This window comes from Apium graveolens, unplaced genomic scaffold (genome assembly GCF_009905375.1).
Source record: "Apium graveolens cultivar Ventura unplaced genomic scaffold, ASM990537v1 ctg1084, whole genome shotgun sequence".
Taxonomy (NCBI): domain Eukaryota; kingdom Viridiplantae; phylum Streptophyta; class Magnoliopsida; order Apiales; family Apiaceae; genus Apium; species Apium graveolens.
The window spans coordinates 13224-31588 of NW_027417096.1; the positions used below are offsets into that span (position 1 = coordinate 13224).

At 36.1% G+C, this 18365-nt stretch overlaps 1 protein-coding gene across 1 annotated transcript; it reads left to right on the forward strand.

Moving 5' to 3' along the window:
- The first annotated feature begins 1860 nt into the window (after positions 1 to 1860).
- LOC141699703 (uncharacterized) lies at positions 1861 to 2457 on the forward strand. The gene has a single exon (XM_074503556.1). The coding sequence runs from the start codon at positions 1861 to 1863 to the stop codon at positions 2455 to 2457; it is 597 nt and encodes a 198-aa protein (XP_074359657.1).
- Positions 2458 to 18365: the final 15908 nt, after the last annotated feature.

An 18365-nucleotide genomic window follows, 5' to 3' on the forward strand; every position in this document is an offset into this window, starting at 1 on the left:
CCAAAAATAGTAAAAAATTTATAATATAAAAATCAATCACACCCACTACTTTCTCCCACTACACTCACTTTATTCATTAAATATTAAATGGTCCCACCACTTTTAACCAACTTTATACTTTTTTTCATTAAATTACATTTTTTCTTTCTCTCTCATCTCACTATCTTAACAAAACTAACATTTTTTATAATGTTTCTTGTCCTCCGTGCCCAAACCATTTGTATACAAATGGCTGGGACGGAGGGAGTACCTGATACCCAAATTTACTGAACCAAACGACCCCTTAATGTCCTGCAAATTATATATCAGTCCCCTGCTTCCCCTCTCCATGCAAACCCACAAGTCATGCTTATCGGAGCATCTACTTATCTAATCTACTGCTTTGGATGCTATCTTGAGCACTATATTACCTCCATTTTTCTTTTTTACTAATTTATATTACCTCCATTTTTCGTGCCTCGGCTTGGCCAACACTAGTTTATAGTAATGCCTTGAGATTTCTTGGTTTTGTTTCGACGGCTTCTTTTGCCTCTATTATCTTCTCAACCTCGCATTCAAGTTTGGTATTTGTGTTTCTACTCTTAGCTCTTTTCTTTTTGGGAAAATTGGTACTAAGTTTGATACGAAACAGATACGCATTTAGAACGAGGTGAAGCAACATCTATAGTAACTTGCATGGGGTAAGTGACCAAAATACCCACCATTTGGGGGACTTGTGCCCAAAATACCCACAGGCTGGAAAACTGTCCAAAATACCGACGAAATGCGCATTACCATCTTGTGTATTCTGATTTTTAAATTTTTTTACAAAGAATACGCATGTCTGACATGCGTATTCACTGTTTACTGTAGCAGTGGACATGCGTATTCTTTGTAAAATTTTTAAAAATCAGAATACGCATCTGTAAAATGCGCATTTCGTCGGTATTTTGGGCAGTTTTCCCGCCGGTGGGTATTTTAGGCACTTGAAGCTGGAAAGTGGTGTATTTTGGGCATTCTTTCACTTGCAGGTGGGTGTTGATATTTCTGGTAATTACTCCTTTTTTAGCCATGTACATACTCTGCCAGTGTAACTCAATTTTGTCATGTCTTTTCTATAATGTCATATTATTAAACTCAAACCGAATAAATACAACCGTATTTCTAGGAGATCATATTCAGTTGGATTTAGCTCTGCCCTTAAATTCGGCACAATGTCATCGAAACTAGCCCCCGTTGAATTTGTGTGGTTGCATTTAGCCTTGTATTGGGCAGAAAATATAGTGTTGATTCCTATTGTAATTTGGTGTATCTGTGTATTGTATCAAGTATCAACTACTGATGGAGTGTAATATGTTGTCAGTTTTTCAATAATAGTGCAGAATACACTTTTTATTGAAATATATTTTCATGTTGTAAATAATATTAGGAAGGATAATATTTAAATAGCTTTTAGTATATTTGGCGGGAAAGTTAGTTACTAGAACAGGATATTATATATACTTTTAGGCTTTCATTGTAACAGAAGAGAACATAGAGTTTTGAGTATCAATGAACAAACAAACATTTTCTCAATTTCAGTCTAAGATGGAGAAGAGTCTCCATCTTCTCATGGTATCAGAGCAGTGAAGATCATCTCGATCTCCGTTGCATATTCATCATTTTTTCTTGTTACATTTCTGTTTCAGATTTTTTGTTTGTTCTTTATTAAAAATTGAAACGAATTGTTTTTAGATTTGTTTTAGTTTAGTTCTTATACATTCATCAGATTCAAGACTAATTGTGTTCTTGTTTTGATCTTGAGTTTGTTTCTTTCTTGGTTTGTTTAGTGTTCGTCTTTAGATTTTACAAAATCTCTCTCAGACCTTTTATCAAACACTTATGTGGCAATCTGAATCTTCATCTCAGACTTATGCTCCCAGCAATAATACGGTGATCAATTATAATGATCCGTATTTCCTTTCTTCTAATGATAATTCTAATGCTCAATTGGGTCAGATCATCTTTAATGGAAATAATTATGTCAACTGGAATCGTAGTGTTATGTTGGCTCTTGGCACGAAGAATAAGACCGGTTTCATTGATGGAACTTTGCTTTGTCCAGCAGATGATTCTCCTGATTTGCAGAAGTGGATTTGGAATGATTACATGGTTACAAGTTGGATTCTGCTCTCAATTGATAAGTCTATTGCTGAAAGTTTTATTTTCACTCCATCTGCGAGAGCATTATGGCTTGAAATCAAAGAAAGGTATGGACATTCTAATGCGCCTCAATTGTATGAATATCACAAAACTTTGATGTCTATTGCTCAGAATAATGATTATATTGTTGATTACTATAATAAGTTGAAGAAAGTATGGGATCATTTACAAATTCTTGAGCCATTTCCTGATTGTACTTGTGGAGCAATTACTAAATGTACTTGTGGCTTAATGAAGAAGATTATTGAGGCAGATCAGTTGAGTAAATTGATATAGTTCATTGTTGGATTGAACAAGTCTTTTGATCAAGCAAAAATCAATATCTTAAGTATGGATCCTTTACCTTCAGTCAACAAAGTTTATCATATGTTACAGCAGATTGAGAGACAAAACTCAATCATTAATTCACAATCTGTTGAAATGAGTGCCTTGTTTACTGCAAGAAATATTCCATCTCAGTTTGGATCCAAGTTTTCTGGTTCACAATTCACTGGACCGCAGGGAAAAAATATGAAGGATTCCAGGAAGAATAAATTGGACAGGTTCTATGATTTTTGCAAGATGAAAGGACATGTTAAAGAGCAATGTTTCAAGATTATTGGTTATCCTAATTGGTACAAAGGGAAATTTCCAAATCAACAGGCTAATTCTAAAAATTCTGATCAGAGGTTTGCTGGGAATGTTCAAGAGTCTTCTGCTGGTGTTCTTGGACATTCACCTCTGGATTTGACTGCTTCTCACTCAAATGATTTTGATGATACAATTGCTGGTTCCTCTAATGTTGATTCTCAAGGAAATAACTCAGTTCTTTATAAGAAGTTTCTCAAGTTCATGCAGCTAAATCAACATATCACAAATTCTTCTGCAGCAGAGTCTTCTTCGATTAACTTTGCAGGTACCTTATCAGCTTTTTCTGCAAATACATTTCAATTGTTCAATGATAAGTATGTTTGGATAATAGATACTGGTGCTAGTGATCATATGGAAACTCATTTAGATATTTTTTCTTTAACACAACCTCTATCTCAACCACTTACAATTGTTTTTCCAGATGGTACTCTTAAAACAGTTCATACTGTGGGAACTGTTATCTTAAATAATCAAATTACTCTGTCAAATCTTTTTTACATTCTAGAATTTAAACATAATCTTCTATCAGTAGCAAAGTTTCTTGATCAACATCATTTAGTTGCTAATTTCCAAACCTCTTCCTGTTATTTCCAGGACCTTACAACTAAGCAAATCAAGGCTATAGGCGTAAGGCATGGGGGTCTATATAGATTTCTTTCTGATATGTCTTCTATTTCTGGTTCTATTAGAAACAATTCTAATTCTGGTTCTTTTGAACAAGATGCTTCAGCATCTTCTTTCCAATGTAATATTTCTTCTGATTTGTTACATGCTCATTTTGGACATATGTCTGTATCAAAATTCCATCATTTGAATGATATATCTTTTGACAAGAGTACTAATAATATTTCTGATTGTGAATCTTGTATTCTCGCAAAACATCATCGGTTACCTTTCACTGCATCTAGTTCTATAGCATCACATGTTTTGATTTGGTACACATTAATCTTTGGGGGCCTTATAGAACCCCTTCCTTTTCTGGAGCTTCTTATTTTTTGACAATTTTAGATGACCATACAAGAACAACTTGCACACATTTGGTGCATACTAAGTCACAAGTTCCAGATATAAGTTCTGCTTTTTTATCATATGTTGATAACCATTTTTATAAGGCTGTTAAGAAAATTCAGAGTGACAATGGAACATAAATTGTTCAACATTACTGTCATATCTTGTTTGCTTCTAAAGGAATTTTACATCAAACTAGTGTGGCTGGGGTTCCTCAACAAAATGGCAGAGTTGAGCGCAAACACAGACATTTGTTAGATACTGCAAGGGCTATCAGATTTCATGCAAATTTGTATATTAAATTCTGGGGAGATTGTATCTTAGCTTCTACATATTTAATCAATCTCATGCCCAGTTCTGTATTATCTTGGAAATCTCCTTTTGAAGTTCTTATGCAGAAACCACCTGATTATTCTAGGTTAAGGGTTATAGGTTATTTATGTTATGCTAGGCTTCCCACTTCTGACAAGCTTGCTCCTAGAGCTCTTGAATGCATACTTCTTGGTTATCTATATGCAAAGAAAGCCTACAAACCTTATGATCTTGATAACCACAGAATTGTTATCAGTAGGGATGTAATTTTCAAGGAACATATTTTTCCTTATAAACAACCAATCTCTAAAAATATTTCTCATGATATTCCTTTTTCATCTGTTGATACAGAATCAACTGACTCTATTCCTCCTTTTCCAGACCTCTCACATGGTTCTAATTCTGATAATTCATATTCATCACCTATTTCTCCTTCTAATTCCTTTTCACATCAAACCAATCCTATATAACCTCTTTCTACTACTATTTTGGACATTTCTGATAATGCAACTGTACCTTTATGAAGGTCTACTAGGTCTGTGATTTTACCTCAGAAATACAATGACTTTCTTCTTTCCAAATCTATTCAACCTCCTGATAGATCTATATCTACTTCTCGGGCTTTTAATGTCTTTATACAGCCCGAATTGTCTAGTTTTAGCTCAGCCTATTTGACCGCTTTATCTCAGGTTTTATCTGTCCATGAACCTGCTTGTTATTCTCAAGCACAACATGATCCTAGATGGGTTGAAGCCATGAATTCAGAAATAAAGGCTCTTGAGAAAAATCATACATGGGATTTAGTTTCTTTGCCCTCTTGAAAATATACTATTGGCTATAAATGGGTATACAAGGCAAACTTTAATCCAGATGGTACATTAAATAAATGCAAAGCCAGATTGGTTGCTCGGGGTGATAAACAGATAAAAGGGAAGGATTACAAATATACTTTTAGTCCAATAGCTCGTTTTACTACTGTTAGAGTCTTAATTGCTCTTGTTGCTTCTAAGGATTGGGAAATTCATCAATGTGACATTAATAATGCATTTTTGCATGGTTATATAGAAGAGGAGTTATACATGGTTCCTCCTTCAGGTTATAGTGTTCAACCAAGATTAGTTTATCGATTGAGAAGGTCTATATATGGTCTAAGGCAAGCTGTCAGGGCATGGAATGTTGAGCTATCTAAACATCTGATTCAGATTGGTTATACACAATATAAACAGGATTATTTTATGTTCACAAAAACTGAATTGAATGGCGATTTTACTGCTATTGTGGTGTATGTTGATGATCTTTTGATTACTGGTAACTCTTTGACACATATTAAGTTTGTTAAAAAATCTCTTCATGAAGCTTTTACAATCAAGGACCTTGGTCATTTAAAATATTTTTTGGGGATTAAAGTTACTAGAACTTCTTCAGGTATTCTTCTAAATCAGAGAAAGTACATTTTAGATCTCTTGAAGGATTTTAATCTTGAAGAATGCAAGGCTGTTTCTGTTCCTTTCCAAAAGAATTTACATTTAAGTACTGCAGATCCACCTTTGTTGCCTGATCCTGAACCATATAGGAGACTAGTTGGTAAGCTGTTATACTTAAACATGACAAGACCTGATATTTCTTATTGTGTTCAACAATTGAGCCAATTTTTGAATACTCCTGCGCAATCTCACTTTCAAGCTGGTCTACATGTGCTGAAATATCTTAAAGATACTGTAAACATAGGGCTATTTTATCCGTCCAAGTCTGATCTTTTGCTCCAAGGATATTGTGATGCTGATTGGGGCAATTGTCCTTTCATTATAAAATCTTTGTCTGGCTATGCCATTTTCTTGGGAAAATCTCTCATTGTCTGGAAAACAAAGAAGCAAAAAACAACTTCCAAGAGTACTTGTGAAGCAGAGTACAGAAGCATGAGTTACACTACAAGTGAGCTTATTTGGCTGCATGGTTTACTCTCAGATTTACAAATTACTGTTCCTCTTCCAATTAATTTATTTTGTGACAACACTGCTACTCAATACATTACTGAAAATCAAGTTTTTCAAGAGAGAACAAAACATTTACGAGTTGACTGTCACTTCATTAGAGACTATGTTGACAATGGTTTTTTGAAGATTCTTCATGTCAAGACTTCTCTTCAGCTGGCAGATCCTTTTACCAAGGCACTGAGTCATGACCAACTTCAATTTTTCTGTTCCAAGCTCGGCCTTGTCTTTCAACATCCACGTCCAGCTTGAAGGGGGGATATTGAAATATATTTTCATGTTGTAAATAATATTAGGAAGGATAATATTTAAATAGCTTTTAGTATATTTGGCGGGAATGTTAGGTCACACACACTGTAGAGGGGGTGAATACAGTGTATAATACAATCAAATCGAACTTTAATATATTAAGTAACAGAAAACAAACTTTATTGAAACAATAAACTCTGTTACAGTATGGAACTGTTACCTCTCAGTTATGAAAAAATATCACGAGAGCTGCTAGGGTTACAATAAATAATCTTCTCAAAAAATGATAACTCTTATAGTGTAAACCCTATGTCTGTGTTTATATACTACACAGTTACAAGATAATCGCTAATTGATATGGAATATAATTCTGCTTCCTAAAATATATCAATCATATATCTTTTCTTCCAAGTATTCCATTCTTCACGGAACTCCTTCTTCATGCATATCTCTTCTTATGTTTATCTCGATCTTCTTTCCTTTAATCAGCTACTTTCCTTATCTGATCGTCCTTCAGCACTTAAGTTCTGATATCTAACTTCTGATGATTATCTCCTGATAATATAAGTACTGATATCCTTAAAACCTGACTTCCAGTATAAGTACTGATCAACAGTTAAGTACTGATTCGTCCTGTTAAGTAAGATCTGAAATCTAAACATAAATTATATTAGCCATGACATTATCAAATATATCTAATAATCTCCCCCAACTTGTAAATTAGCATAATATACAAGTTTAACAGATATTTGATGATGTCAAAAACATTAAGTACAAATGCATGAGAATTAGACTAGATAACTACAACTTACAGTCCTTAAAGCTTTACCAATATTCAACTTCTGATAACAACTTCAGTCTGTACAAATATCAGAATTTAAGCAGTTGTAGATCTTCAACTTGGCTTCATCATCTGATCTCTCTGATGTCAGGAGTTATTCTGAGATAGTTCTTCAACAAACATTTCTCAGCATATCTAAGTTCATCAATCATTCTCCTTTTGGCATCTTTAAGCTCTGCAGTATCTTCACCAGTTTGAAAGATTGCAGCTCTGAGATCATTGATCTTTGCTTTTCTCAACTCCTGATCTAGTCTTATGACATAGGCTTTGTCAGACTCCAGATTGAATTCAAGTCCCTTAATACCAAGATATGTTCTGATATGTGCAGTATTAGGCTTCATATCAACAATATCACCATTGTGATCTCTGTACTTTGGAACATATGTGCTGTCATACTTAACAGAATAAAGCCTTTTCTGTCTCTGAATATGTTCTTTTAAGTAGTTTGCAGCAGTTCCTGTTATTCTGTCATCCACTTGAAGTAAGAAAAGTACATGCTCCAATTCTTCAAAATACTTCAATGGAATAGCATTTTGTCTTATATGATAAACCCTACCATCTGTCATGAAATACAACATGATGTATTCTTTCAAGTAGGTATGGTAAACCATCTGTACAGATTCCAGTTGATTCAATCTCTCAGGAGTTGCTCCAATACCTGGTTCACTCAAGGAAGTTAGATCATTTGTAGTGTTATGTATTCTTCTTTTATCAGCACTTCCCAATCCAGTCTTATCTCTAGCTTCCTTTCCAGTAACTACTCTTACTTCAAAACCACTTGCAGTAGTCTTCAAAGGTTGAGTCTGTTTTGCTTTAGTGAATCCTGGTAGGAGTGTTTTTGGTCTATCTTCTGATATCAAGTTAACTTGAGCTATGTCAGAGGTTACTTGCTTCTTCTGAATATCAGAACTTACAATTTCTTGACTCTGAACAACTTGAGCCATGTCAGAGGTTGTTTCAAGAACTTTTCTTGAAGTCAGAGCAAGATCATCCTTTTCATCAGTAATTTCTTCATCCTCAGGAGGCACATAAACGTTGATAGGTTCACCAACTTTTTCTTTACCCTTGGATCTTGGATCTATCTGCGGTAGCGATCTAGCCAATATTGCTTCAGTAAGTGTCCTTTCTTTGATCACAATGCCTTTGAGTTTTGGAAGTGGCTTTTTACCAGAAGTTTCAGATTTAGATGTAACTTTCTCTGATTTAAGCCTGGCTTCTTCTTTCATTAAACTCTCCAAGTCCATTCCTGGATTTTCCTGAAGAAATAACTGTCTTGACATTTCCTCATTAAGATCTAAAAGTTCATCAGAACTTATCCTTTTACCAGTAGCAGAACTTATTCTCTTCCCTATATCAGAACTTGTCATGTGACTAGCTTGTCTTGATGTGAATCCTCTACCTTGACTATGACCTCTACCCATTCCAGAGTTTCCTTGATCATCTTTTTCATTATCCTTTCCTGTCAGTGTCTTGTCAGTCTTGCATTTGGACTTAATTACTTTCTCCCCCTTTTTGGCATCAGCAGGTAGTAGAAGAGAGATAAGCAATTCCACTGAGGATTGGATTTCAATTAGTTGTGATTGCTGAGAAGCTTGATTTTTCAGAATTTCATCAATCTGAGCTTGTTGATGATCTTGAGTCTTCTCAATATAAGCAATCCTGTCAATGGTAGGTTGGAAGAACTTTTTCTTATCAATTTTCCAAACTTGTTCCTGTTTGATAAAGTTCTCCTGAATCTTGTGTAGCTCTGCATGAGTAGTTGAATGAAGACCTTGTAGATGTTTAGTACTCAATGCAGTGACTCTAAGCTGGGTTTTAAAATCATCAGAATTTAACATTTCATCAGCTTTAGTCAAGTGCTCAGCAAGATGCTTTTCAGTTGGAACACATGAAACAGAGTTCCATTCCTTAGTCCACTCCTGACCTGCAGGAGTTTCACTCCAAGGTACTGGTGCTTCTCCGGTAATAAACTTCTTAACCAGTTCAGACTTTAGAATAGTCTGTTGAGGAGCATGTCCAGAAGGACTTGCTGTATTAGCATCTGCAGTTGGAGCAGCATCACCAGTATCTCCAGCATTTGCAGCATCAGAACTTAAAGAATCAGTATCTTCTGATAAGACAACAGTGTGAGTAGCAATAGAGGCTTCAGCATCCTCTAATTGCTGATCTTGTTCTAAGTTCTGATCAACAGCCAAATCCTGATGCTCACCTAAAGTCTGATCATCATCAACATGATTCAGAGAAGATGGTGTTGATAACTCTGGAGTTTGAACAGCATCAGGAACAGGTATTGTAGAAGGATTAGTTGCTGGTGGAGCTTCTAAGAAAAGTATTTCAGGCACAACCAGGTTCTGAATTTCAATTTCAGCACTTAAGTCTGGATCAACAGGAGAGACAGACTTTTGAACAGGAGACACAGATGGTGTGTTGGCCTTTTCAGTAGCAGCTTCCTTAGTTGGAGTTGATGGAGAAGAAGTGACTGGAGCAAATTCCTTGTCTTGTGAGATCAGAGATTCCTGATCCCCTTCCTTAGCTGCTTCCTCTTCATCATCTGAAACTGGCCTTTTTGCCATCTGTTTCTGGTATCTCTTTGTTGATTTGGATTCCTTGGGAGTTTCAGAGACTGTCATTCTTCTAAGCCTTTTGAGAAGCCTAGATCCCCCAATTTCAGAATCCTTCTGAGAAGTCTTTTTCTCAGCTTCACCTACAACAGGTTCTGAAGAAGGAACCTGTTCCTCAGTATCAGATTCATCTCTCAAGGCAATCCTCCTTCTCTTTTGAGGTGTTTGAGGAACAGTCTTTGTCCTTTTTGGCTTGGAGGATGAAGGCTTCTCAGTAGGTGCTGAGGCTGAGGGTTGATCAGTCTGTGAAGTGGAGAGATAGGATTTGAGATATGTCCTGAGGGTAGGTTGAGTAGAATGAGTGGGAGGTGCTGAGGATGATGGTTTTTGGGTGTTTATTGTTGGTTGGACATCAGAGTAAATAGATCTATAAGTACCAGGATCAGCATTTACTAGGATCTGTTTTACAGACTGAGGAATCTGTAATGGTCTAACCACTGATTTCTTAGTGTCAGCATTTACCAGGTCATTAAAGTATCGTTTTGCAACTTTAAAAGGTGGGGTTGAGGAACTGACTAATTGAGGTTCATCAGTACAAAAAGTATAAATAAGTTGACAGAATCTAGCAAAATAGACAACATTCCTATCCTCTGTCATCCTATCCCCAATAGAAACAATTATACCAGTTGCAAAATCAAAATGAGTTTGATTGATAATAGCATACCCGATGTGCTGACTCAGAATTGGGATAGCATCAAAATTCGAACATTTGTTCCCAAAAGCTTTGGTGATGCAGTCGAAGAAGAAGCTCCATTCTCTTCTGATATGACCCGTTTCAACTGCCCAAGTTTTGTCAAACTCCTTTCATACCCCAAATTTGCCATTAACTCCTGAAGAGCTGATTCTTCTGGAATTGAAAAGGTACAATCTTCTGGGAGATGCAGAGCTTTGCGTATTGTACCAGGAGTGACTGCATAAGATGAATCACCCACTTCGAAAACAATACTGGGAGTGCCATGTTTACCACCATCATCAAAGTGCCCAGTCCGCCAAAACGTCAGAACTTGTTGGCTCGAAAAGACTGAAGGCTGGGTCAGTGCATACCCAATCTCACTATGTGCAAGAAGATCTTGCACAAAATGCAATTCAGATGGAACTTCAGCATGATCAAGAATTGCAGCATAGTTGTTTGGAACAAACTTAGCTCCATCAATGATTAAATCCTTAGGTGCCATGTGAAAAATTGAGATTAAAAAGTGCCTGTTAGGTGTTTGATAAAATGTCTGTATGAAAAACCAACGTGAGAGAAAGAGAGAGTAAAAGCAAGTAGAGAGAAAAAGTATGAAGGAAATAAAAGATTAAAGAAATCCTTTCTCTGTCGTACTTATACTCTGAAAAAAAATATTACCGTTGGACACCTGTCAGACATGCAGTAATAACGGATAGTTACTGGGCGCGAGAAAACAGTAATCATTACTTGCCCACTTGCCTGTTTTCAAGGAAAAATCGTTCCATTTACCCAGATATTCCATTAATCAAGGTGAAACCATTTTAATTCAAAATTGAAACCGTTCCCACTGATTTAATTATTTTTCACTGCATCATTAATATTCTGAAAAGAAATCAAGTGAAAATGACCAAGATAAATCATATAAGTAAGTACTGATAAAGGAAAGTCAGAACTTAAATTAAAATAGAATTTATATGGTCATCAGAATATCAATCAGGATTTATCAATGCATTACAAAATAACTTAGAGACAAAATCTTGAAATAAAGACAGATTTCATTAATATATCAAGAGAATACATTCATGAAATGGAAATTACACCAGTACTTATACAAGATTTCCTTAAGCTACTGAACCTAACATCAACAGCTTTAGTCCTAGCTAAGAAGCCTGACAAAGCTGATGATGAAGAAAAATAGGAAGAAGACAAGATTAAATCATTTCTTCTTCTTCCTACTCTCGACAAACAGAATGGCGAGTCGGATGATTCGCTCTTGCTGGCGGAGAGCTTCCAGTCTTTCCTCCTCCAATCGCTCTAGATGGCGATGGTAGTCCATATAGAAGAACAGGAGTTGGGTCAGTACCTCCTGTGGGACAGAGTCCCATATCTCCTCAGGAATGGCCGTGACGTGCCATTCCTGCTGCCAATCGGCACAGCTTAGCTCCATATTGAAGTTTTGGTAGTTCAAAAACATGTTGTATCTAACCATTGTGTTTTTGAAAGAAAAAGTATGAAGGTAAGTTTGTGAGAAAGAGTGTGATGGGAAGGCTAATGTGAAGTGGCTGCTTATATAGGCAAGAGAATGTCAGGAGACGTAAAAGTATTTAATGTTGACAGGTAGAATTAAATCTACCTCGTTTCCCCAGACTTGGAAAAAGAATAACATTCATTGGAAAGAGAAAACATGGTTTAATGCGCACAAGACACAAGTAAAAGTTGATTGTTTAAGTACGAGTACCATGAATCCTAACCATAGTGACTATTAATCTTCCACTTCACATGTTCTAGTTTGTACCGAGACTGTTATTAAATTTTATCCACAGATAAGTCAATTAAAGAATTTAGACTGTAATATTAGAACTTATACTTATTTCAGAACTTAACAGTCATCAGAACATAATTTCTTAACTCGAAAAAAAAGAATGCCTATCTAAGTAAATCCTCATACAAGTGCTGAGTTATACTCTTCAGAACTTAATCGTCAGAATATGCAACCAGAACTTGGCCTCAGAGTTAGTGCAAAATGACACAATGACTGTTTATCTAAAACAACATAGACCACCACAGTAATTTTCATCATTCAGATGGAGTGATTAGTGTGTGCATCAAGCTAAATAGCAGACAAAGAGTAAAGTCTGATTCACTTCAGTATATCTTAGAAATAAGGCATAACTAAAATTTTGTTAAAGAGCTGTCATTATCCTGAAACCTACTGATGAATGAGTTCATGCTTGAGTCCACCTCAACTGTTGTGTGCTAATTTTATGCATCTTTTTAAATTCTATTTACAGTGGCTCCTCAGTGTAAGTGAGTCACGACTGCTTATCAGAATTTATGCTATTATCAAAGTATTTCTCCAGTAATCATAGAGTGTGAAAAGTCACCAAGAAAATATTTTGCTTTTCTAATGCATATTTACTTAATACCAGCAATGCACTTGGGTCTTCCCTTCCACATTTTTACTCTAGATCTCAAAGAAGTACCTGATTTTATTCTTTGAACCTTTTGATTTTTCTTTTTATAAGTGAGGTTTATCAACACTTAGTACATTCAGCAGTTTTACTAGTATCAGAACTTAACAGATGAGTAGCATTATTCTAATTTGTGACTTAGTAATAAGATAAACAAAGTAAACTCAATTAAGCTCAATTATCAAAATTTGCTAGTGTCATAAGATTTCCACAGAAATAATTACTTCTTACATGGGATCATTTGTTTATTGAAGACTAGTAAGTCAGTATCTAGCACAGTTATCCTCATAGGATTGAATGGTTACTTAGACAGACATATCACTTATCAGAGTTTAGAAACATATATCAGACAGCAGTCAGTACTTAAAAACATTTGTCAATTAATCACAGAATATATAAAGAGATTAAATTCTGTAAATACTGATCATAAAGTTTGATAATACAGAACAAGACTAAGCAGATTTAGAGAAAGAACCTGAAATCATTCTAAGTTCATTTACCAATCTTGTAAAAGTGGCTTCACACAGTGGTTTTGTGAAGATATCTGCTAGTTGTTGATCTGTTGGAACAAAGTGCAATTCCACTGTACCTTCATCCATATGTTCCCTTATGAAGTGGTACCTGATGCTGATGTGCTTTGTCATAGAGTGTTGAACTGGATTACCTGTCATAACAATAGCACTTTGATTATCACAGTAAATAGGGATTTTGAAATATGTTAACCCATAATCCAGTAACTGATTCTTCATCCAAAGAATCCGTGCACAACAGTTTCCTGCAGCAATATACTCTGCTTCAGCAGTTGATATGGAAATTGACTTTTGTTTCTTGCTGAACCAAGAAACCAATCTGCCTCCAAGGAATTGGCAGCTTTCACTTGTGCTTTTCCTGTCAATTTTGCAACCTGCAAAATCTGCATCTGAGTAACCTATTAGTTTAAAATCTGATTCTCTAGGATACCACAATCCCAGATCAGCTGTTCCTTTAAGATACTTAAAGATTCTTTTCACAGCTGTTAAGTGAGGTTCTCTTGGATCTGCTTGAAATCTTGCACAAAGACAGGTAGCATACATGATATCAGGCCTACTAGCAGTTAGATAGAGTAGAGAGCCAATCATACCTCTGTAGTCAGTAATATCTACTGATTTACCAGTATCCTTATCCAGTTTTGTTGCAGTGGCCATGGGAGTGGATGCACTTGAACAATCTTGCATTCCAAATTTCTTCAGCAAGTTTCTGGTGTACTTGGTTTGACAAATAAAAGTGCCTTCTTCATTCTGCTTGACTTGAAGGCCCAGAAAATAGCTAAGTTCCCCCATCATACTCATCTGATATCTTGACTGCATTAGTTTGGCAAACTTCTTGCAAAGTTTGTCATTTGTAGACCCAAAAATGATATCATCAACATAAATCTGGACCAGAAGTAAGTCCTTTCCATGGTTGAGGTAGAACATAGTTTTGTCTATTGTTCCTCTGTTGAATCCACTTTCCAGAAGAAACTGAGTTAAAGTCTCATACCATGCTCTAGGAGCTTGTTTAAGTCCATAAAGTGCTTTATCAAGCCTGTAGACATAATCTGGATGTTTGGAATCTACAAGCCTGGAGGTTGTTCAACGTATACCTCCTCCTCCAATTCTCCATTGAGAAAAGCACTTTTCACATCCATTTGAAAGATAGTAAACTTTTTGTGAACAGCATAAGCCAAAAATATCCTTATGGCTTCTAACCTAGCAACTGGTGCAAATGTTTCATTATAATCAATTCCCTCATGTTGAGAATATCCTTTTGCAACCAGCCTTGCCTTATTCCTTGTAATTATGCCATCACTGTCAGTTTTATTTCTGAATACCCACTTTGTACCAACAACAGATCTATTCTTTGGTCTTGGCACTAGGGCCCAGACTTTGTTTCTTTCAAATTCATTTAACTCTTCCTGCATTGCTTGCACCCAATCAGCATCTTGAAGAGCTTCTTCCACTTTCTTTGGCTCAGTCTGAGAGAGAAAAGAATTGTAGAGACATTCATTTGAAGTACCTGTTCTAGTTCTGACACCTGCATCTGGATTTCCAATTATCAAATCAGGTGTATGTGATTTTGTCCACTTCCTTGCAGATGGAAGGTTTTCTCTAGAACTGGATGCTCCCCCATGATCCATGCTGTCTTCATTTTCATTTTCTGATGCTCCCCCTGAAACTATCCTCTCTGAGTTGGATTCTTCAGTATTTAGATTTTCAGCACTATCAGAACTTGGCTTATCAGAACTTAACGAATCAGAACTTGAAGAGCCAGATGTATGTTCAGATGTTTCTTGAGATGTGGTAGGATCTTGAATATGCTCCTCCTGCATAGGTACATCTTCCTTTGACGTAGTCACCACAGTTTCAATAACATCAGAGTTTAATCTATCAGAATTTACAGTATCAGGACTTAGACTGTCAGGATTTTCAGTATCAGAATTTGAGTCTTCATTTTCAAATCTCAGCTGATCATGGTCAATGAAATTTTCAAGACCAGTAATCTTCTTATCATCAAAAGAGACATTGATAGATTCCATGACCACTTTTGTTCTCAAATTATAGACTCTAAAGGCTTTTGTGGAAAGTGGATATCCAACAAAGATTCCTTCATCAGCTTTTAAATCAATTTGGATAGCTGTTCAGGATGAGTCTTGAGAACAAAACACTTGCATCCAAATACATGAAAGTATTTCAGATTTGGCTTCTTTTTCTTCACCATCTCATATGGTGTTTTTCCATGCTTGTTAATGAGTGTTGCATTTTGAGTAAAAATAAGCAGTCTGCACAGCTTCAGCCCAGAAATAGGTTGGAACTTTGTTTCTTCAAGCATTGTACGTGCAGCTTCAATGAGAGTTCTATTCTTCCTTCAACAACTCCATTTTGCTGTGGAGTTCCAGGAGCAGAAAATTCCTGCTTTATTCCATGGTTTTTTACAGAACTCTCTCCATTATCAAATTCTTGAACTCAGTGCCATTATCACTCCTTAAAATTTTCACAGAATCTTTGACCATTTTATCCAAATGTTTGACATGATCAATCAAGATATATGCAGTTTCACTTTTTATGTGCAAGTAATACACCCATGTGTATCTGGTGAACTCATCCACTATGACCAACGCATACTTCTTCTTTGCAATAGACATGACATTTATTGGACCAAATAGATCAACATGTGTAGATGATAAGGCTCAAGAATTGATGATTCAGTCTTGCTCTTGAATGAAGATTTTCTTTGTTTGGCCTTCTGACCAGGAATCACAAAGGCCATCAGGAGCAAATACTGACTTTGGCAGTCCTCTCACAAGATTTTTCTGACCAGTTCATTATATTTGTTGAAATTTAAATGAGAGAGTTTCTTGTGCCAATTCCAGCTTTCTTCAATTGATGCTCTACTCATCAGACAGATTGCAGAACCATCAGTACTTGTTGAAAGCTTAGCTTCATAAATTGTTACCACGCCTGTATCCTTTCAGAACAACTTTGCCTTTAGATTTACTCAACAATTTCACAGTGTTCTTCAACAGAAATCAACATGATAACCTCTGTCACAGAGTTGAACTTATACTTAGTAGATTGTGTTACGGTCCTGAGACCAGAGATACTTCTTTAATTATGACATTTCCAAGATTGATATTGCCATATCCCAATGTTTTTCCATGTGCCATCTCCATAAGAAACACTTGGGCCAGCTTTCTCCCACAAAGTCTGATAGCAGGGCCTTATTTCCAGTCATATGTCCTGAACATCCACTGTCCAGAACTAGAATATTTTTCCTGTTGCCCCTTGTTTTCAGCAGTCAGAACTGCTCTCAGCACTTTCTTTATCAGCATTTGCCATCAATACATAGTTCTCCTCACTTTATACACCAGCTTTTCTGCTTTGTGATAAGAGCCTTGCCTTTGTCACCCTTTGCCTTCTTGCAATCAGGAGATATGTGGTCTTTCCACACGTTATAGCATTTAACATTGGTATAAATATCCTCTGTCAGACTTTCCTCTCTGCCTTCAGATCTTCTGAAATTCTCTTATCAGAACTTATGCCTTTCCTGAAAACTTTTTTCCCTTCCTGAACTTCCTGTATGCAATCTTTGTGATTCCTTTCACCATAAGAGCACACAGCTTCATCATCTCCTCATCAGCATCAGTCAGGCAAGCTTTCAGAATATGAGATCATTACTTTCAGAACTTGATGACTCAGTTTCAGACTATATGAAAAGAGCTTTACCCTTGTCTTTCCTTGAGGAGCTGCTTTGAGGGATTCTTCTTCAGCCTTAAGAGCAACTGTCCTTGGACTTTCCTCCTTCTCTTACTTCTTTGTTCCATCTCAAGTTCATGAGTCTTGAGCATTCCATAGATTTCATCAAGAGTTGGTCATCAAGATTGTAGTTGTCTCTTATTGTCGTTGCTTTCAAATCCCAGCATTCAGGAAGAGCTAACAGGAATTTAAGGTTGAATCTTCAAGATATACTCTTTATCAACCAATGACAAATCATTCAAAAGTTTGACAAATCTATCATATAAATCATTCAATGACTCATTAGTCTTGAGTCAAATGTTCATACTCTTGAGTGAGTATGTCTTCTGTTCTTTAATTATGTCCGTTCCCTGACACCTTGTTTCCAGAGCATCCCATATCTCCTTAGCAGTCTTGCAGTTGATTACCCTGTTGACATACATTATCAATGGCACTATGCAGTAAGTGTCGTACCTTAGCATCCTAGCAATTGATGTTATATCTTCAGCAGTATAATCACTCTTCTCCTTTGGTACGGTCTTTGCTGTTTCACCTGCAACTGAAACAGCGAGCTTGGTTGGTTTGTGAGGCCCTTCCTTGATTCTATCAAGGTATTCTGGATCTGTTGCTTCCAGGAACATGGTCATCTTACCTTCCATATGAGATATTCAGATGGTCTCAGTATGGAACTCTGATAGTCTCATACGACTTTGAATTTGTGTCTTTGGAGGTTCTTCAGTTTTGGTAGGCTTAGTTGGATTTTTGTGTCAGACATGATTGTTTTTGGATCTTTAACTGTATGTGTGTTAACGATTAGCTCTGATACCACTTGTTAGGTCACACACACTGTAGAGGGGGTGAATACAGTGTAATACAATCAAATCGAACTTTAATATATTAAGTAACAGAAACAAACTTTTATTGAAATAATAAACTGTTACAGTATGGAACTGTTACCTCTCAGTGATGAACAAATACGAGAGCTGCTAGGGTTATAATAAATAATCTTCTCAAAAAATGATAACTCTTATAGTGTAAACCCTATGTATATGTTATTATACTACACAGTTACAGATAATCGCTAATTGATATGGAATATATTCTGCTTCCTAAATATATCAATCATATATCTTTTCTTCCA